We start from the raw sequence: 23,534 nt of genomic DNA on the forward strand, positions 1-23,534 counted from the left end.
GTAAAGAATTTTTTATGATAGATATAAAAGAAGGAAATGAGTACTAGGCACACTACTGTGCTTTTCACTATTTGCAACCAGGAGACTTCGTGGGACTTTTAAGGGAAAAGAAAGAAAAAAATTACATATACTTTGCAATAGAATGAGCGAACTAAAATGAATTAAAGCAGTTTCCACATTATAGTACATTGTGTGGTCTTGGTTTGCAAGAAGGAGTATTGGGGCATTATATTTAAAGGACACAACTGCAAACATTATCACCTTTCCCAGTATTTTTGTCACAATTTGCCGCAGTGATGCCTTACAGTAGAACACTTGGACATGGGCTGACGGTGTGATAGTATTCAGGAACTGAATGTTTCTTCCAAACAACAAGTGGAAGAGAATGGACCTTCATGTTTTAAAGATAGAATTATGGTAGCATGACAAGTGAAACCATGAAAGTGATGTCAAGAAGATGTTGCGTTTTATTTTTACGGACATGCTTAGATGAATTTCATGTCAATACCGTCATGACTTTGATAGTATTTGAATGCTGCTGAAGTCCTAAATTATCTTTGCAGCTCAACATCAATTTCTGTGGAAAAGAATCAAAATCCATGCCTTATGACTTGTTATGCGAATAGGACTTAACTCATTTCTTCTTCTTACTTTTTTTGTGTGTAAATTTGACAATCAGGTGTGTTAATAGAAGCCTAACACTGAGGATATTCTTTATATTGTCAAAGCAAAATGAAGACTGTAAACAAACCAATTTGTTCGCATACAGCATTTATACCACTTTATTATTTATTTCACTGTAACATGAGATAGCCACAATGTGTGCTAGTGACAAATATTTCGGAAAATTTGCAGCAAGCATAAAAGGATGACAGATTATGTGTGCTAATGACAGCATTAAATTGGCCTATACGATGATGTTCTCATGAACAGAATGAGTAGCTATGGTGTGACGAGAGTGAAGTATTGAGAACTCACATGTAGTTCTCTCAGGAAGTATTACCACTTTTAGATTTATTGATTTTATTTGCATTATCTGATGTTACTAGATCATTATAAATGGAAATATTTTCCTGCAGTGCAAAGTATTTTTATCAGTAACATCCAAATATAGTGCTGCATTTACAAAGTTTTAAAATACCCTTTGTACTGTAACCCATTTTGTGTTGGGGACGTTGGTCAGAGTGAACAATGCTATAGGGTTTGCTGTGCCAATCAGCACATAAAAAGCACACAAAGTGGTATTCAGTGTCAACTATGATACATAGTACAGGTACTTCTTAAGTAATAAACACTTTTATTTTATTTGACTGAAGGTAGTAGTGACCTTCATACATCAACAATGATGCAAAAATATCTAATGGTTGAAACCAAGAGAATGGTATAGGAGTAATTAAGATAGTAACCTTCTTTTTGTTGATGATAATAAAAGGTATGAGTTCTTTCAGACTTAAGAAAACATTGTAATCCCAATATTTGCAACATTGTGATGGTAAACATAGAGAGTAAAGGTACATTTCAGAACAAAGGTATGTAAATTTTAAATCAGTTGCTCTTAGTTATATCTTTTCTCAGTATGATATGTTTTGGTTGAGAATTGTGCTAATGTGCTTCGCTGATTGCAGTTTTTTATCAGTGTCTGAAACCACTTCCCTGAACATGGCTGAATATATTGTCTATGCAAGTATGCTGAACCGACATTTTAGAAATATGCAGGAGAACAATCTCGACGTAAAGCAGGTAGATTAATTTACTCAACATCCAAAAGAAATCTGATAGAGAACATTTACCGACATTTTCATAACGTTATTTTATTTCATCACAGAAAGGATACACGAAATTGTCAATGGAATATGACTTTATTTAAAAATATAAACTTTAGGAATTTGTGGTGTGAAATAATGGTTGGATTTTATCTGTAGCCCTCCATGAAATTGCTTGTTTGGTATGAATTGTGATAGACCATGAGAAAACAGAAGGTGCTAGAACCCATCACCAAGTGAGCTGAAGCCTGTTCATGGTAGTGGCACAATGCACTTGAAACAAATACCCACCTAATGTTCTGTTTGTTTGTTTATTTGTTTGTTGTTTTTTTCAAACAACCCTTCTTTATTCATGATTTAGAATGCTCCTGATATACTTCATAATGTCTTACATGTATATCTCACTGGTGTCTACACTTGGCATGTAATATGCAATCAATCACCATCTTGAGTATCTGAAAGTATTGGATGTGTAGTGAAGGATATGGAGGGTGCTTCCCTGACAAAATAACATGGTATTTCTATGTGTATTGTGTCTCTGCAGTGCTAGATCCAAAGTATTTTGACATACATTGTGTACAGTGCATGTGTTATGGACATAATTATGACAATGTCACTTAATGTACAAATTCAGTAAAAGAATAGCAGTGCCACAGTAGATATGAATGCAATATGACTACAGAAAATAATGTTTTTGGAGTTGCCAACCATCTTAAAAACATTGTTACTACATGTCTCAAGACACATGATAACAATGTCAGAATTCTGATCATAGTCTTTTGATAATCTCAGATTACGTTATGTTTATACTCTTACATGACAATAGCAAAATACAGCTATTTATTTATTCATTCAATCATGCATTTATTTATTCGTTTTTATATCTGTTTTTATTTGCACCCAGTACATCTTTGAACTGGTACACTTGTACTTAGACATTACAATGTGAGATGAAAGCAAATTTGATCTTTTATATTATTTGCATATGTTAAAAGAAAAAAAAATGTTATGAACACTATTTCTATAAGTTTATAATTCACAAACCAGACTAAGGCACTGATTATTGGAAAGTCTTGCATGAAATAAAAAAGTTTCATGCTATCAATTTATTGTTTTGTTTTTTTCTCAGCTACACCAAATATTTGGTGTATATGGTAAAGTGCATATGAAGCAGGCACTTTACTTTTATGAAGTCAAATTTTTTATGTATTCAGACATTAGCTAATACAAATAATAAACCAAAGTGTGTGCTATATTTGCTATGAATATAACAATTCTGTCTTACTGTCCTGTTTCAAATAAGCAAGAGAAATTATTGCTTTGTTTTCTTAGATGTACATAAATATGTAGTAGTATGTATGCCAGCGAAAAGTACTTTACAGTTGCTGAAATGTCCTGTCCAAAATTTTTGGTGAAAAGATATTTATGTGCAGATCATTGTCATTTTATTTCAGTGTATGTGGTACCGTATAAGCTGTTATTTTCGTGAGGGTTTAATTTCATAGATTTCACGAATCACAGTTGGACCACGAATTTAACATGCAAAAATGGCACCATGCGCTATGGTAATAGTGCATTCACGATAGCCTTATTGTCAAGTCACAAAAAACATCCCACTAAAATGTCTGTGACCTCCTCATTCGCAAAAGAATTTAAAAATTGATAAAATAACAATAAAAAGATTAAAAATCTGTATGCCAAATAACAGCTTATGCAGTAAATCTCACTGTTTTTACCTGTACACCTGCATAACTATATCTGTGTACCCTTTGATGATACCTGAAGAATTTTGTTTATGTGTACATTTGTTATTGAGATGGTAGATCCATGATATGAATGAAAGTGATAGTATAATACAATTATATCTCTCTTTGATTAAATGTGACAAATGATTCTGCTATTTTGTGACATTATGAATAGTCCAATTTGCAAGGCAAGAACTTGCATTACTGCAATTTCTGCACAAGGTCCTCAATCATTCTTTATAAAGTTTCTGGAAGTGGTTGGACATCCATTCATTATAGCTGACTGTAGCACTCAGGGTACGTTATGTTGACAATTTCACTCTATTTCCTTTTGAAGTGAAGCTAAGCACAAAATTCAACGCAATATCTGTAGGTCTGTCAGAAATGGAAAGAGCTATCACTGGCTCCTAACCCAAGTATACGTCCAGTACTTATTACATCTGAGTTTGTGATAAGTTGTAATATCACTGACCCAACACTGGGACAATGAATTAACCTGTATCCTACAAGATCCTGATATCTGCACAAGCTTTGCCTAGAGCCAGAAAGGTTTCTGTATGCAGTGGGTTAAGTCAGACGTGGGTAGAGATAATGTATACAGATTGCATGCCTTATGCTGGATTGCTTTATGTGTTTATTCTGTAAATGGTGACTGTACCGGTAGTTGAGAAGCATGTACAAGTTCGAGTGCTTTATGATGTAATCTGTGATCACAGTCTTAGTTGTTTCTTAGTTCATCAGTTCTTCTACAGTTGCAATGTAACTCAACTCTCATCAGAGCTGTTTTGAACAAACAAAGAGAATGTGTAATGTCAATTTACATTTTAATATTTCTCCTTGTTATTTATAAGACTGCTGCTTATCAAATTCAAAATTAGGGTGAATGGAGAGTCTGAGTTTGTTAGCTTTTATTGTTAATTCAAAGAGAATAAAGTATCATGACATGGGTCATATCTTTTGTTAAAGCTATCCATTTAAACCTTCTGCAACACTTTAAATATTGATAATTTGATATTTGTAAGTACCAGTACAAATGTTATAAACAAATTTGGGACTTCCTTCTCAAAGCAATCTGCAGGTGTGTCACTCTTACATTGGAGTCTGCATATCAAGACTAATATTGCTGTAGTCTCAGGTTACTTGGAGGCACATTTAATTGTTAAAAGCTCAGTCAGATATGTGTAATGTCACAAAGTAGGAATTTGATTATCACCCCAGTATTTAATGTGTGCTTTCTAAAGTATTAAAGATTCCAGCATTTTTTTAATCTAATTTTTGTTTCAGTTGAGCTATGGAGTTTTTAAGCCATCATTTTGTGACTTTTTTATACAATTTTTAGAATTATTTTTTTTTTGATAAGCTTTTTGATGTCTTTGAACCTCAACAAAAATTTCAAAGAGTACTTCGTTTATCTCATAATGTTTTCACCACAAATGATTTTTAGTAGGATTTGAAATGTCGACTATTAAAGGGTAATTACACATGTCATTTTATTGAATGGTTGCAGTGACCAATTTTTTGTTATAGTATTATGTTGATGGTGAGATCATAACCTCTCACAGGTTTACAGGTGCTTACAGTTATTTTTGCACTGCATTAGTAAAGTGAATTCAGCAGCGAGGGAAATAAGAAATGGTGCCTGTATTTAGATGATCCACCAAACTGAGGAAGAATTGCATATGAGTTTTTATAAGGTTATATTTTACTGTGTGAGTAAGTTGTGTTGCACTGGTTTGATTTGTACAACAAATATTTATATTTGATAACTTTCACTGCCTGGGGCAGATGAGAACAAGAAAAAAAAAATAACAATGACAGAAGATCATTTATTCTAACTATCTTTACCAATGAGTGAAGTTAAACTCATGCAGTCATAGCTATGCCAAGTGATTGTGTCCACTACACAGTACTTGATTTGGTTCTGTAGATAATAATTGGTTGATGCAGATGTTACACAACATGCATTATGCTGACAAGACAAAAGTGTATTTACATGATTTGGTGCCAGGTTATTTTGTCCCATGCTCAGAATGTTAACTGTATGACTTAAAAAACTTGGAAATGTTAATTTTTCTGGAGTAGATGCCATGCATGCATAAAGTATTTGAAAACAAGATTCTTTTGAATTGCCCTCGAGCACTGCACTGTGTGTTTCTGCTTTGTTTTGCGCATGACTCTGATTTCAATTTTAGATTTGGCAGACACTTTAAAGTCTTTTTTCCCCTCACCATCTTGAATCGTGTGACCAGCTCATATTTTCTGCTTATGCATGTTTTCAAACTGATGATAATCTACACAATCATTTCCCTTTCTGGCATTTTCAGTAAGCACCATCACACATTATGTACCTGCTGCAACCAAGCTTATGTTATATTGTGCTATGTGCAACAGGTTTGTTTAAACAAATTAGATCATGTCTAGATCATAAACCTGTTATTTTTTAATTTTATTTTACAAGCATGATGTAACAGAAAAGTGCCTTTGTGTCTGCTTAGCAACAAATAAACATGGGTAAAGATTGGTAAAGATCTGTAGACAATTACAAAGCAGCTAGGTCTTCTGGACTCTGTAGGATGCTTCCTGAAAACTGTGATATCTTGTAATATCTGGATAAGAGAATATTATCCAGATCTTCCCAATTCAGACAATATTTGTACTTATTGAAATGCATGTAGCCCACAAGTATCTCGCCAGTTTTGATGTTGGAATGCTTGAAGTCCTGACTGTGCATTAGAAATGTTCACAGTGGTGTATTAGATCTAGATCAGGTGAAAATCAGCCATCAGAGGACCAGGATGGTGGAATCATTTAATTTTTCATTGAAGAGATTTACTGAGCAAGTGTAGTGAATACTTGGGCATATTGTACAAATATTTGGGGAAAAGATTAAAACATATAGTCTTTTTACATGACAACAAAATATTGACCTGGCATGTTAGCAAGTGAATGAACTTCTAAGGAAATAAATCCCTACTTGACTCATCTGTTCCTGAATCAATTCAGGATTGTTGGAAATGATTGTAGCTTTCAAGAAGAAGCTTTTTAGCATACTCTAGTCACTTGTAATTGCATGAACATTTTATGAATGTTATGTTGGTTTTATTCTTACAGTGGAGAGATGTATATTTTATGATGTTCATCCACTAAAGGACTTGGTTATAAAATAGTACTTTGATAAAAGTTTCTATTAGAATCAAATTGGGTACTTACTTGAAATCATGATAAACTTCATTACTTTTGAAAATTTGATTTCAATTATCTATGACAGCTAGATAAGAAAAAAAAATGACATGCAAAAGGAAATTTAGATGTCAGTGTATAATCTCCTCAAAATAAATAGATGTGAAACGTGGGGTATGGTTGGAGACAACTACTTTTTTTCTTATTTGTTCTTGATATCTGATATCTTTGATTGTTGCATTCTTTGTAACATTTTGCCTTCGTCGTCATGTTCAAAAGTGCTTGTGAGGAGATTACTCCGATATGACTGTCTGCAGGATTTGATCTTTCAGACGTACAGTGTGTGAGAAGAAAGAAATATGCAAAGCTTAAGCTGCATTACATGTTTTTCTTCAGAGAGCCTCTAAATGTTATGACTTGACATAAGATTAGTATGTCAGAATCTTTTACAAGTTTTGAGAGCCAAAAAGTTTTTGGAAATAAGGCACGCTTATATATTGTGCATAATGTAATGTAATGTATTTATATCCTATTTGTACAGTGAGTTCTTTAGATGCATTCCTTTTTCTGTATTCTTCTTCAATCACTATTTTCTTTATGTGATCACAATCATGTCTCGTGTATTTTTTTTATACCATCACAAACATGTTGAGCAAATAAAGTACACATTATTGTAATGGTTATACTGTCCATACTGTTTTGCTTTTATATCATGTCATAGATAATGGTACAGTTTCCCTGAAGAATATGATGATGCTGTGTTTTTGGTGAATGCTTATAGTGATTGGCAGATTAGGGTGTTGAGACTATTATCCCATATATCATGATGCAGTGATTTTTGGAGTGGCATTTCATGGATCTGACTGCTAAACAAAGTCTAAGACTGTATAGAGAAACTGGCTGAATGTCACGAATGCGTAATGATCATAAGAAGCAGTATTCCCACAACTCCCCCATCAAAATCGTACATCAACTGACTTTTACAGAAATTAAACATTGCAGAACATGATCTTGCATGACATCTATTCAGTGGCGAGTGCTGTTGAAGGTGAAAATTATTTACAGGGAAGGGAAGCCAGGGAAAAAAAAGGTATTTTGGTCTCAGAAGAGGAATATTTGAGACAAAAACCTTGTCGCTACATAAACAAGAATATTTTTAATTCAATGTATAGATTTCAAACGCCCAAAAGATTTTTTTTAAAAAAACTCAAAATGACACTGTACAGGCTACAGCCACACAAGTGTGACTGAAGCCTGTACGGTTTCATTTTGAGGTCACTGTGCACGGCCTTTCCTGGGAAGAATGTATCAAACTGGAAACATATGTTACATAACATATGTATGTAATGTATATACATGTATCACAAAATATTCATTCAATGTCAAATATCTCAGTAAAGAGTTGGTACTTTTTCTTGTTTTTCTACTGGTCACTTTCTATAAGTCGGCACCTACAAATGATTTAAGACCCACTGTAATTGCTCTTATATTGTTATATCTAATTATTTCATAATCTTGTTATCAAATAATTCTGGTACGTGAGAAAAAAAGAAAGAAAGAATGAACAGAATATTCCAGTTAAACAGTGCCGATGTAGACGATTATACATGTAGTGCATGTATGCATGGCTCGTGTGAAATACAAAATGGTGAATGAAACATAACTGACCTTTTGTGCCGTCATTACCTTAAAACATGGTAACGTATTTTACGGTTAATTTGAGACAAGTAACAAATGATGAAAAACAGCATTCAAAGCAATCTTTCGTAATCTGCGATGAACAATCATAAATGCACATGTAAACAGTTTTTAGAAGAATATCCTTTGCATTTTTATTATCAATACAGTAGTATTAACACTGACAAGATTCTTTTTTCTAGCTAGAGGTGTTTTTTTTTTCACCTATATCCCTCACTCAGAGGACCACAATACAATATTCTGGCTTTATTTCCCTGTAAATACACTGTACACACTTTACACTTTGGTACCACATGCCACTGAATAGATGAGATGCAAGAATCGGGGAGCATTTCATGAAGCGATTTGTCGGACAAATTTATCGGACAAATTTGCTATCAGCCAGTCAGATGCAAGAATTTCAGCAGCTTTTAACAGCTTGTCAGAAAAAAAAAAATCTGACAAAAGGCTTCATGAAATGCCCCGAGGTTCTGCAGTCTTACAATTTATTTAGAATGCAGAAAGAATAGTCTGCCACACCAAAATCTAAGAATTGCACCGATTAAGTGGGTTTGATCCATGGCGACAGTATGGGTGGAAGCTAGCTGTAGAAGGCCAGATAATTGGTACTTCAATGAATGTAGACGAAATACTTTGTGCATTATTAGTTTACATCCACGGGTGCATCGGAGCTTTCAAGAGTGAATATTAGGGGCAAATTGACATATACCCAAGTCAACTGAAAACGTCTTCAGAACGTGCGTGGATTGTGCGTAGAGTCGTTTATGTGGTCATACCAAAGCAGTGGCGGATCCAGGGAGGACCGCAACCGGCGCACGCCTCCCCCCCCCCCCCCCGTTTATTTTTTGTTGAAACAAAAGAAATAAAAAGAAAAAATGGGGGGGGGGGGAGGGGTGCGTGCGCCCCCTTTAATTTTGTAAACGCGCCCCCTCTTTACGGAATTCCTGGATCTGCCCCTGCAAAGGGGAAGTGCACTCGGAATGTTCAAATTGACTTCAAAATGGGCGGGAGGATTCACTCGAACACCGAACAATGAAAGTCTCACAAAAATCATCCATATAATGAGAGCGTTATGGATTGGGGGGGGGGGGGGGGGGGGGGGGAATGGCATAAGTTGTATGAACCCCGAAATCGATCTGACCTTCTTGCGTATACCAAACCTCCAATTTAATTAATAAAAAGAATGTTAACTCAATTTAGTTTTTGGAACTAATTTAAAGATAAGAAATTAAATTCTTGTTAAATTATTTACGGTTGCAATCATTCAACAATAGGTACCTACATATTTTTCATAGATTGGGTCAGGTACAAGTTAATTATAGAAGGAAAAAAAAGTCATATTTTTTTATGTGAATCACTTGGAGAGTCCAGAGGCGATGTAAACATTTTCTCTCATTATGGTCATTTCATTTCATGATCGACATTACTGTGCTGTTTCACATTTTATTTCATTTGAATGCACTTAAGTGTGTTTGCTTTAAGCCACTCTTTTTGTCAGTTCAAACGACAGTCCCCTTTTAGTGGACCCCCTCAACTAATCATTTAGGACAACAGGATGTGCATAACTCATATGTGCTGGCTTTATAGGCGTACGTTTCCGGCGAGAAAGACAAGAAAATGTTGGCGTCGATGAATCCAATAATGATGAATGTACCACAGTGAGCATACCTGCTGTTCAGTCAGGCTGGTTCGTTCAGGAAGAAAGCTTTTCCTTGACCTAGTTCAGAATGAGCAGAAGAACCGAGTTCTCACTTCTCGTCGTCCTGAAGAAGGCACCTTCTTCATTCTTGTCCTAAACAAAGCGCTAGCGCCTTTGCGAGTTTCAACAAGTCGCCGTAGTTTCCGTATAGCGCGGAGTCAACATCAATACATGGTATGACAGAGCTCATTTGAGACTGGGTCTTTCAGACTATCCTCCGTATAATTTAATTTTATTCAAATTCATAATATTAATGGGTTTGTGCAAAACAGTGGATATGTAGTTGAACAAAATTCTATAACACAATACTGTATAACTGTCACACGTTGAACAGTTGCAGTTGAACAAAATTCTATTAATACTGCATAACAAGTCCGAATAACACGAATTTGATATTTTCATTTGCTGGTGGCCTAGGGTTTTACTAAATATTTGACATAACAATACACATCTCGAGTCCCAGATATCCCTTTTATATCGAACTTTCAGTGCTCCAAAAGTATGTAGTAAAACAGAATTACATGACGTATTTGCAGTGAAATGTAAAGGGACCCCTCGTCAGTGCATGCTGATACAGTGTATAAGACAGTCGCTAGTTATTGCCACATGTGAATTTACCGATCTCAGAATATGCTTCCCGGGGTGCAAGAACATTGTAAGAGAGATATACAACTTGTATATCATTCTACATTGCTTGCTACACTCACTCACCCACTCAAAAAAACAAAAAAACAAACAAAAAACAACCAAAGAAACAAACAAACAAACAAACAAACAAACAAACACACTATACCTAACAAACTAACAAACACCCGCACTCAAAACAGTAGCTACAGACGAATTGAAATAAAGACACTTCTACATGTACGGAAAATAATTATCCAGATACATTGTAAAGCTCAACCCTTGACCGGTGCTGTTCGTTATTCCGAAGGTTCGTTGATCCGAAACATGCAAATTCCCTATACCTAGAGGTTCGTAAATCCGAAAATGAAAAAGGGTTCGTTAATCCGAAAATTTGTGGCGTTATTCCGAAGGTTCGTAATTCCGAAGATTCGTTAATCCGAAAATGAAATTCGGAACAATGAACCTTCGGAATAACGAATCTTTGGAGTAAAGAGCCTTCGGAATAACGAACCTTCGGAATAACGAGCTGTAACCCTATTGACCACCTTAACCAGTTGAGGGCGGACTGATCCGGCTACAACACGCATTTCCCATAGACACCTGCCCAAGTATACTCGGGACTCGTCCTCAATGGGTTAAGTCACAAGTATCAACGTTTACAGTATTTATAGACATTATTCACTGCAGTCAAAGAAAACGATAAAAATGTATTCAGCTTCCTGTGCCACACCTGTAAAGCCAAATATCTAGGCCTACTTCAAACGTAGACGTGACTGCTATTACTGCTGCTGGCATGGTCACTGTCATCGCTATATGAAAATATGAATTCCATTATCATCAAAAATAATTATCAAATCTTTGTTGGAACAACAATAACTCAGCAATATTGAAAGTACTACTGAAGGCTGTAATATGGTGGCGGACTGTTCCACGGGAAGAAAAAGAGTTCGGCATACATAATGCACCGCATTATTACTCCGTTAGTGGCATGTCCCGCCTTCTTTGTTTTGTATCAGAAGACGCATAAAGTCCGCCTGGGAGGCGCTAAGGGCTAAACTCTCCACTTCTGTGTTAAATGCTTCAATATCTCCTGAGCCGCTCATGTATCCTAGCAACCGACTGGTCCGGGATGAAGACAGGAAATCGGCATCTTTTAATTCCAAACTTTCTACCAGGGCATGGTGCTGGCGGAGAAAATACTTCTGGTGGTAGCTGCAATCAAAATCAAATCAAAAGGTCAAAGGAATCATGCAAACTTCATAAGAACAGCTCGTCATTACGCCTTAACCCTATTCTAACTGGGGGAGGGGGGGGGGTCACTTTGACCCCCCCCCCCCCTCGACGTTTCGCGCCACGATTCCGCAACGCGCAAAGATTTTGCCGCGTCGTTTCATGACTTTTTTCATTGAAGTCTCCCGCATATTTTGAGACCAAATTTGCGACGTCCGGGTACTTCGTTCTCATGTTACGTAATGTTTTGCATATGCATGTCAACCCGAAAACGGCTCTAATTCATGATATCGTGTGCAAATCCAATGCAAATTGTTTTTTTTTTTTTTGTTGTTGAAATGACATAAATTAGATTATTTCAACTTTAAATCATTGAAATTAATCAATTCTAATGTAGATAAGCTTGAAAGAGTGCCTGCAATAAATTTGGGGAAAAAACAATAGAAAACAAAAGGTCGAAAAAACAATGAAATACATAAGAAATTAACAAAACAATAAAAAACAAAAGAAATTGATTTTGATTGTGCTATTTTTTTACAAGAAAATTGTTTAATGTGTCTTGAGAAATTCTGACACAAAAATTTAGAAATCCTTCAGTCTTTTTAATGGAGTTACAGGGGAGAATATGATTTCATGCATAAATTTGCATAATTAATTTACTAAAAATAGAAAATCAATATTTTTGGATTGTATGACTGTGTAATCTTGTAGTTGACATCCGGCTCTGTCTTCAGGCAAAATTTTGCGGCAATCGCGCCATCAGCGGCCGAGATCTGAAGGGGGGGGGGGGGGGGGGGGGTCAAATTGACCCCCCCCCCCTCAGTAAAAACTTGGTCTCAAATAGCCCAGTTAGAATAGGGTTAACGCATTAACGAATGATACAAAGGCGTCAATTCGGCCGCATAACATTTTATTTTGTTCTATATATATCAGGCTCGCACAATTAATTTCATTGTAATAAGAATGTGCGTAAGAATGGAATGTAAATTATCTCCTGTAAAATGACCATAAACAAACGTCAGAATGAAAAAAGAGGCGTACAAAGAATACATGGTACTTCTAACCAGACGTATTGGTCTGTCTCTAGCAGTTCAGCAACAATTCCGAATTCATCAAATGCAAAACGCAGTTACGCGAAATCGCGATAATGTAACGGATATCAAGCGCCAGAATGTGATGTTGACATTCAATTAGTGAACCGACTAGCCGCTTTCAGAAAGAATAAAGGCCTACATTTGTACCACGTGTGGACTGTAAAATGATAAATGTATGAATGATAATAGGCTACACGCAATTAGAAAACATAACGGCCACATATTGCTAGAGAATTCGGAAGTGAGTCAAGAAGCGAGAACAGAAACAGACACAAGTAAACAATTTAATCTATTGCACATTGGATACAACACGTACTCTTCGGCATCATAAAACTTTCCCGCTGGAAGAATTTTTGTCACGATTTTGGAAGACTCGCCCCTCCGTGTTTGCTCCTTCTGTAACGAACCCTCTGCCTGGTGGCGCTGTACCTTGTCCTCGTAGAAAATGGCTGACATATACTGCGCCTTATTTAGCTCAGTTGGGTCGTGGTCTGACCAAAATGTCTTCAATAGTTGGGCAAAGTTCGTTTGGCTCGGATCGAATTCAATTTCCACGGCTTCGGTATGATCTCCACTGTGTGAAAGTATTACGAATAAAGGACAAAGTACGTATCAAATTTATATTCAACATATTTTTGTCTTTATCAAGCAATGCAAACATTTGAAATGGCTACAGTTGGTTTGCCTATGTGTCGTGACAAACGTGATGAGTTTATTATAGCAGGAAGCTAAAATCTAACTGGACACCGTCAGATAATTCTTTTTGTTCCAGCGAAGTTTAACGAAAGAGGGAGAGACTGTTTATGACAAAAATTTGGATCGTCGTAACTTGTAACTAGTTATCAATTAAAATAACCTGTCAACTGCACTCAGTTTAGTAATAATATCAATTGAAGAAGTAACATTAATTGATAAAGAGTATATTCATGACTTAGATTATGAGTAAATTTTACAGTCACTTAACATACAAGGCTGAAGTAATAATTATTGTCAGTTTGATCTCAATATTGGTCTAGACGTTTTTGAATTACTTCGACAGAGAGAATGTTCATGTCAAAGAAGATAAGGAGTAGAAAAGAATCAACTAACAGCATCCGGTAATTTGGGTTCGGGAGGGTCCCTCCCGTGTAGCCAGCTTTGACCCGTACGACGCCAGGGAGAGCTCCGAAGGACGCCTCAACACCCCAGAAACAGCCCATGCCAAACGTCGCCTTCAATGTCGACCCAAGGGGTTCTTTGTAGGGGACTTCCGACCGCTCAAACTGCGAAGAAACGCGAACATAATAATGACGATAATAATCATAATAACTAGATTACGATTGTATTGGATAATGTAGTACACTGTACAAATATAATCAAATTTAATTTTTTTTTTACTCAATGTGTTGATATTTTACTTGGATATGATATATAAACAATAAACTGGAGTTATCTTTAAAAAAAAAGTTAATACATATCTGAGTCTACTTTTCAATACAGTATGTATAGAGACGGGTTCGGACAAGAAACCTGATCGACCCAGGGGGTAGGGCATTTATGTGTTGGTAAGAAACAAACGAACAAGATAAAGTACAGTTGCATGAGTTTTAACCCATTGAGGACGGGCTGATTTTGCCACAACATGCATTTCCAATCTAGACACTATCCGAGTACGCGGAGCTCGTCTTCAACGGGTGAAGTGTACGCGAGAACCATGGGAACAAAGTGAATGAACGAAGAGCGATACAGGAAATGGGAGAGACATAGCTTTTTTTATTATTTACATGGAGAAATTAGCAAACGAAAAAAAAAATCACAACATAACGTGACTCTCGGGACAAAAGCCAATTGGAGGTAATAAATGGCACATTTACACAGACTTTGAACTCGATTACACAGACAGTTTACTCGAGTATAATAAATGAATTATCATCCAGCAAAGAGCTAACAAACCACACGGTCTTGACCACTATAAGTCATAATAGGAATAGGATCATAATATATTGAACAACCGATCAACTTTGGCGCGAAACTACTGGCAGAATTTAGGTGATCCATGCAGTGTATTGCTTAATATTGAGAGGGCCAGACACGATGCGAATAATGCCCCATACAGCCATTTTGATCAAGCGCGGAGATGTCGACAGTTTGGTGCCAAATATTAATGATTACATTTTGATATCGCTCGTATCTATCAGAATACATGTATAAATAGGCTCATTATACTGAGTATGTTATTGTCATGAACAGTAGGCCTACAACATAGGCACTGCATTCGCACTCAGTACTGTGTAATGTTACCAATAATCTTAGAGTGATAACCCTTTTGGAAATTCAAAGACTGACAAAGAACACATTCAGCGGGATGAAACAATTATGACCGTTCTGATAGATCGGATAGAAGACAACTTTGTTAGAGCAATTAGGATGAGGATTGGAAAGGCCCGCGGGGAGGTAGTGAGAGGAAAGTAAACCCCAAAAGCAATGTGAATTGAGTGAAAGCAGTAATATTAGTAGAACACATCAGTAAAAGTTTGAGGAAAATCGATCAATCGATGCAAAAGTTATGAATTTTTTAAGTTTTGGTGTTGCAACTGCTGGGTAAGGAGACTACTAGAAGTTATGACGTATGAGTGGACTACGATATAACGAAAATAGAAAGAGAATTCAATGAAAATTTATTTTTCATGAAAATTAAACATTCCATCAACTTGATACTGACATATGTTAGGGGTAGCACTTATTCCCCCTGCTTTCTGAAAGCGGTTAGTCAAGAACTCTTTCATTTTGCTAGAAAAGTGAATTTTTGTGGAATTCCTTTTATATTTTCTTTATATTGTGGTCCTCTCATACGTCATAACCTCTAGTAGTCTCCTCATCCAGCGGTGCCAACACCAAAACTTTAAAAATTCATAACTTTTGCATCGATTGTCCGATTTTCCTCAAACTTTCACTGATGTGTTCTACTAATATTACTGCTTTTACTCAATCCACATTGCTCTTTGGGTTTGTGTTCCCTTTAACAGTGTCCATCAGGCTTACCGTTTTATACTTCAAGAAATTATCGACATCATCACCGCAGCCAGCGTTGCCGGCGGCACCAGTTGCCATAGAGACGCTAACTAGCAAAATGCACGTGACGTACATTATTGCCGAAATTCGGCTACCAGCTCCAGAGGTGCACTCCATGTTCCCGTTTGGTGGTTGACTCAAATCCAACATGGAGTAGAACACTGTACGCAAACAAGGGAGTCAACTGTCCGAAATTATCTTTGTAATCTTTACAGGGTACAGGATAAAAATAAATGATCACGAGTGGTAGTATAATAGATCACATTATAGTGGCACATAAAAGTGTAATAGTGACGAATATTGACAGAGATCGTGTGCATATATGCACGTCGCTTTCATGTTGGGCTCACAGGTGTTTTGTCTTTGTTTTGTTGTTTATACGTTATGCAAGTGGATTATGAGAATCTTGCTAGATTCTATAACTCCGTTGTGAACTTTAGCATCGTCGGGCACACAAAGGCTTACTGGCATGCATATAAGGTCTTACGACATAATCGATGTGCATCTGTTTGTACTTTCGTGTCGTTCCGGTTCTCAATGTACATTATAGTTAGCTACAGGCCCTTTAACGTCACAGACCATCTGTAGCGGGTAGTTAGCTATGATTATGCCTAACTCTAGGTTCCTATATGGAGTATTTGTTAGAACCACATATACCAGAGATACAGGGGCGGATTCAGGAATTTCGTGAAGGATCGAGGGGTGGGGGGGGGGGGGGGACGCAAAGATATTTCTAGTATGTGCCATCACTTCCGGGTTTAATCAGCTGACAAGTAAAAATGTTTCATAATTATATCAGCTGCAAGAAAAAAAAAAAGCTTCAGCGCAATTTTGTTTTCTTCTTCTTCTTTGATACTGTCCAACACCCCTTGTTAGGGGCCAACCGGACACTAACAATCGATTTTTTTTTTTAACTTTATTTCTTTCTCTTATATTTTCAGAAAGCAGGCCCCATTGCCCCCCCCCCCCCCCCCCCCCCCCGGTGGATCTGCCACTGAAGGTGCATACTTCAGTGACTTGGTATAAGATATCTCATAGATCAGAATTTACAAATCGCGGTTAAATAACGTTTGTGTACAAAAAAGGACTAAAGGCCACCTCAATAATTATAAGCCTCGTCTAGTGCTGGGGGTGCCCATGCACGCAGTTAATGCGCCGCGCGATGTGAGGTGCCACACATGTAGGGATCTATACAGATATGGGGGGGGGGGGGGGGCTACACTAGGGTCGCTGGACTTGCCCCGGCACGGGTCCACTCATAGGCCTATTCATCCTAAGTAGACTCATTGTGACTATGATAGAGAAATCGCCACTTCTATCATTCAAAAAGCACACTATTTTGGGGGTACATACTAGGTTCATAATATTATATACCTTCTACCGTTTATACTGTAACAGTCTGACAAAGAATGTGAACATGCTCCACACGCGCGCTCGCTACGACACGATTCACTTCGAGGCCAGGACACCGATGGCCTGGGAGAAGAGAGATTCAGGCGACATTTATTATACGGTACACGTGGCAGCTAGGTGACCCGAACGAAACCATGCTAATATGGGGCATATAAACAAGTACCAGTTACATACCATGGCCAGTGCACATGTACCTGTAACGAATTCAGTGGTGTGGCAGCTATAGTCTGGAGAGTGTCAGTCACTGGCGATGACATTCACTCAATGAATGTGCTTTCACTTGACGTGCGATGCTCCACTTCCAGTTTTCAACATGTTTTCCGCATGGTGGTGTCAAGCCATAATGTAACTCGTTGTGGCCAGCGAAGTTATTGTATACGAGTATACGTAGAGCATGGGTATGTCTCCCCGTAGATCGTATAATACTACGAGGTCAAAGGTACGCGAAGGATGTGCCGCCGCCCAATGTGTCAGGTTGAGGGAGGGAGCGTTAATTTTCTTGATTTTTTAGATATAATTGTCCGTGTGGCATTTGTCATTCGATCTTCCTCTGCGTAACTCATTAAATTTGCGTGACATAACTAACGACTGTAGATTGATAAAATGATAACTTGAAACTCTATAGTTCAATTATTCAAATATTGTCAGCAAAGGAGAAGTAATCGTTAAACCGAGATTAAAACTTATGTAGCCTCTGGACATACTTATACATGCTAACTAACGTTCAGTTCTATAAATGCTTACCTTTGAAGAAAATTGATCTTAATGACAGCAAGAACATTGACTATATACATGCATAGATGCCTTAATTTTGTCCCGACGGGACCATAAACAGCGCGCGCCATATGGGAACTGCATGAGATGGATTCACTCACGGCGACTTATCGTTCTTGGGCCCTCACAGAAATGCATGCATTCGCTAACCTATTCCAGTTAAAGGGGGAAAAATGCATTCTAAATATAAGTTAGTCTGATAAGAAAGAGTAAAATATATATTACTAGTTCAATGGTAAAGTTTTGATCGAAGTCGGATGAAAAATAAGTTATATAATCTATGTTGACGTTTAACTACTTTGAGGAAACGGTTCTTGAACGGTCAATGTATGAATATGCCAATGACAAAGTGAGCATGTCATCCCATCACAAGTTGCCATATAGTTTTGTAGGTCCCTTACATAAGATTGTGAAACTCAGGTTTGTTTTTTTTTAATTCAAACGCAATTATGCCCGAGGCTCAAATCCTGATATATCTAACTGATATACATTGTATATCACTACTGATGTATACTCAGTCAACCAGAAATAAGATCATGTTTCAGATTTCAATGACAGAAACATTGAATTATCGTCATTTCTTTTTTTTATGTAAACGATCGATGGAAAATTGTGAGGTTATGACATGGTCAGCTCACTCATTTGCATATTCATACCCACTGTACACGAGCTGTTTTGCAGAAATTAGCAAAACTTCAAAATTTCATATAACTTCCTTATTTTTCATCCGATTTCATGTCAAATTTTGAACGATAAGATTTTACTTTCTTTTATCAGACTAACTTATTTTTGGACTGGGTTTCCCTTAAAAAAACTTCAAACGCCGACATTGTTAAAGAGACTGTTTTCTCTCGGTTATTACTGAGCATGAGATTTTACTCTGCACTATATCTTTGACCCATCAGTGATCAGTAATATTCCTGCGTTTGCGTTTTCCCTGTAAAGGATGTCTATTTCTGCCATTCAATGTCACGAATGAATCAAAGAATGTAAAGGGCTTATAGAAATGAGGCCCCCAGGCCCCTTTCATAATGTGCAATGTGCTTCGGAGTCTATATGCGACTGAATATTTGAACTGTCGAGGTTATTACCCGGTAGACTTTGATATAAAAGTTAAAAGTCCAACACACACACATGAACGAGGGGCAGCATGCTCACAGCTGAGACACAGACACATTCCCGCACCTTCTTACACTCTTAAAATAGTTGGGCAAAAAATGCCCAACTTTTAACCAACACTGGACAACGCTTACTGTCCACACCACTATTGGTTAAACTCTGCCCAGCTGATGTTGGGTAATGAGTTTGCTATGTGGTTGGGCAAATTAAATTGCTCATCAGCTGTTGACCAATCAGACTCTACCCAACTTTGCAATTTCCCAACCGTTGGTTATATTTTTAGTTGGGTAATCATATGCCCAACCAATTTTACCCAATTAGATATTGCCCAACTTCCATTTGTCCAAATAAATTTTGTGTTGAATTATTTGATGTATGGGTGTTTACCAGAACATGTGTATGTCAAGGCATTGTTCATATCTAACCTATCATAATCCTACAGCTAGTCGTAAGGCCTATACCTGCAATTAGAAGTACATCTATAGGCTTAGCCAACATATCCTAGACCTATATAGTTAGTACCAGCGATATTTTATTCACACAAATAGGGCCATTTAGTTGTAATGCTTTAAGACAATGTAGATTACACTTTTATCATAAAGATATGAAAATACCTCTTCAAAGGTACAAGTTGAAATTGTGAATATCACGGCAATAATATTCAATAAATTTCTAATACATTTCAGACATTTTAGAGTTTATTGAAATCATAAAAAACATTAAATTTAACAATATTTTATCTTTTTCACGAAGAGAATTTGAACAGCTTACATGAATATTCATGAGCAAAAAAAAAAAACCAAACAAACAGTAGAAACCAACAGAAACCAACTGGTATCAACTGGTATCAAAATTTCAATGTTTTAGTTACTGGGTTTTAATCTGGAATGAAGTGGTAAGCAAGTCCAGTCAGGTGTACGGGTTTCAAATTGTATCATCTAACTATTTGCACACAAACCGACACACACACGCACGCACACACACACACACACACACACACACACAAACACACACAAAACACAAACTAGCAATATTGTAGGAGTATCCTGTAGTTTGCTCCCACAGACAGATACTCCCACAATGTTGATTTTTTTAACCCCACCGGTGTTGACGGAATAAAGAGAAACGTTAGAAAATTATGTCAAAATACGTCCACAATGTAGCTCTTGCTTATCTATACATATATATATATATATATATATATATATATATATATATATATATATATATATATGTATATATATTGTTTATATATATATATATATACTGTATGTATAGACAATACCGTGTGTGTGTGTGTGTGTTGTCCCCCTCCCATTCCTAAAACGGAGAGCACCCTATAGTAATTCTTGGTATCCCCTACAAAATCATGTGGTTCGGCCATCCTTCTATACGTAGGCCTATACCACACACACACACACACACACACACACACACACACACACACACACACACACACACACACACCATCACATACATACACGCGTACATGCACAGACTTGAAAATTTACTTGACCATGAAAATTTACCAACTTAGAAAGGAACGTTACAAGATTACCCAAGTACTGGTGAGAAATACCCAAACTTAATGTGCAAAATAATGTTGGTTAATTATATAAGGCGAATTTCTACCCAAGTATCAGTTGCCCAACAAAAATTACCCAACACGCAAAGGGAATGCGTTACTTACATAAAAGCGGGGCAAAAAGTACCCAACTCTCCATTACCAATTCTGTTGGTAAATATTTGCCCAATATTTAAGTAGAAATAATTGCCCTATGTTGGTTTAATCACCTAAAAGCTCTATTGGGCGATAATTGCCCAGAATGTTTTTTTTTTACCAACCAACAATAATTACCCAACTAAATTTACCAAATATTTTAAGTTTAGGGAGTCAAAACCAATAGAATAAAAGTGAACCAAAAAAAAAAAAAAATACTGCAGCTTGTAGACGACTATGTAAGTCTTTTAGTAATTGTGCCTTTAACCTACTCGTGCCAGACTTAAACTGTATGTTCTTTCAAATCATCCCCTTCATAAAAAAACAACAAACAAACAAAAACACACAAATAAAAAATAGAATAAAGCTGCCATAGGTAGTTCACCAGCACCAGTAAGCATACTTCAACCACACTTGGCTCAACACAAATCCAATTATGTCCTCAACTGGAGATCAACGAAAAAGGGCAGAAGTTTATCAAATTTGATCCCATGTGGATTGCGGTATCTCATTAAGCACAGATTATAGTTAATGATCGCAGTGGATTAATGGTGTTGACTGGAGAAAACTTTTGGAGCACAATTTCCAAGTCACTCACATTTCACTATGCAGCCAGGCAACCTACTGCCTGGTGCACATTACAAGAAAATGTACTATTTTGATACTGTACTGGTATACTGGGTAGGTTTCCCCGGTATTTCCAACCACTTTTTGATATTCAATTCATGAATTTTCAATTCAGTCGGTGAGAGAAGCATACTGTGTCCACATCTTTGGAACACTTTGATTAAGTCAAATTATTACATGTGTATTCATACATAGATTCATTTTTTTTTTCTATCAAATTAAAAAATCAAGCATTCAAAATTGTCACTGAAATGTCTTTTTTTTTTCAAATTCAGTATGTATCAATTTTAGTCATTCAAATTTGTCAATTGTTTTAATATGGGTTGTTATATGGAGGAAAAACCATATCATGTACTGTAACTGTATGTGTGATGATACATTTTTAAAGAGGCTTTATATGCAACCAAGATTGTTGAAAGTCTGATCTTATGTCCACATCTGTAATAAGCAATACATGTACAGTACAATGGACGAAAATACTGTATGACTCTTATGTTTCAACTGCAGCTCTTCTCCAATCATTTTGCTTCAATTACATTACCCATATTGTGTTAATGCACAAGCTTGTGTGATGTGAGTGAGAGCTGAGAAAGGAAAGTGTGTCGATATGTATGATTTACTGCAAAACAAGAAATTTTCACGAATTTGGTGTTGTGAAAGAGGCTGTTGCCTCCACTTCGCAAAAATTTCATGCCACCCACTTCTGGTTTTACAGTAAGCAATGTAAATGTGATGAGTAAGTAATGCGATCAAGGCATTAATCAATGCAACATACGGTAACATGTATCTAAGAGACTACTTTTTGTGAAACTTTGATAAGAAATGAATGCCAATGGATGAAAACTATTTTACTTTACACTTAACTTGCCAATTAACTACTGTAGTGTGTACATAATTTGGTGGTGAAAGATCCCACGAAATGGATAAAGTGAAAAGGTGGGCCTTCCCCACCTGCAAAGCATCCTTGGGGGTGGGCCACCACATGAACATGAGCAGGTTCTGTTCCACAAGCGAGTCTACTCCCTCTATGGGAGTCACTCACAAAGGTGGAATATGGTTAAGTGTGAAACATATACACGTACATGTATCATTTTCCTATTTATAGCAACACATGACTCAGCACAGGACTTGTTCTTCAATCTCCCAAGCAGAAGTGCACCCTGGCATATTGCTCACACACACACACACACACACACAAACAAACACACAAACATTGAACGAACATGCAAAAATCTTCCAAAGTAACAATTGTTTTTGCAAGCTAATGACTTTAATCTACAACAACCCCCCACAAATCCTGCAATGACATACAGTGCTTTAACAAATGTTGGAGTGATAATACATGAAACATTAAACACAGAGTATAATTTCATAACTTGAATTCATTGGTGAAAAATATCAGGTGTTTTGTTGTTGTTTTTTCCTATAAACTTGGTTAATGAAAATAACTCATGAAATATATGTACACAGCAAAGATTATGCCCACTCTCCCAAGTTATCAGCTGTTTAATTATTTTTTCTTTTGAAAACAGTGACCGATCACTTAAAAATGAAAACAAGCTGAATTGCTGCTTGTGTGTGTGTGTTTGTGTGTGATAAGAAATAAAACTCTATCACAGCATTAATTGAAATCATGTGCTCATACATGATCCATCAAAGAAAACAAACTTAATGTCATCAAGAAAATTACGCATAACTCTCTACTGTACAACTTTCTTCACCATTAATCTTGAATGAAAAATTCACAAATTCTGAGTCTGCTGAGAACTGCTAGGAAAGAAGTGTTTAATAATT

The 23,534-nt window shown here is 36.6% G+C and overlaps 1 protein-coding gene across 1 annotated transcript; it reads right to left on the bottom strand.

The window, feature by feature from the left end:
* Positions 1 to 10,831: 10,831 nt before the first annotated feature.
* LOC139731282 (peptide methionine sulfoxide reductase-like) lies at positions 10,832 to 17,720 on the bottom strand. Its single transcript, XM_071642169.1, has 5 exons — positions 17,675 to 17,720; positions 16,058 to 16,248; positions 14,126 to 14,298; positions 13,353 to 13,610; positions 10,832 to 11,924 (listed from the first exon to the last, which is right to left on the bottom strand). Exons 1-5 carry the CDS (start codon positions 17,688 to 17,690, stop codon positions 11,693 to 11,695), a joined length of 870 nt encoding a protein of 289 aa, XP_071498270.1. The 5' UTR covers positions 17,691 to 17,720; the 3' UTR covers positions 10,832 to 11,692.
* Between the last annotated feature and the right edge of the window lie 5,814 nt (positions 17,721 to 23,534).

The sequence above is a fragment of the Diadema antillarum genome, unplaced genomic scaffold, assembly GCF_040938485.1.
Source record: "Diadema antillarum isolate AM-2024a unplaced genomic scaffold, OU_Dant_1.0 seq00000368_RagTag, whole genome shotgun sequence".
Lineage (NCBI taxonomy): Eukaryota > Metazoa > Echinodermata > Echinoidea > Diadematoida > Diadematidae > Diadema > Diadema antillarum.

Excerpts from the sequence above, each read along its gene's own strand:
- LOC139731282 (XM_071642169.1), bottom strand. Across the intron at positions 13,611-14,125 it reads AACCCAAATTACCGGATGCT|TGGAGATCATACCGAAGCCG; the intron begins GTTAGTTGATTC and ends ACTTTCACACAG. Across the intron at positions 11,925-13,352 it reads AAGTTTTATGATGCCGAAGA|CTACCACCAGAAGTATTTTC; the intron begins GTACGTGTTGTA and ends TTTTGATTGCAG.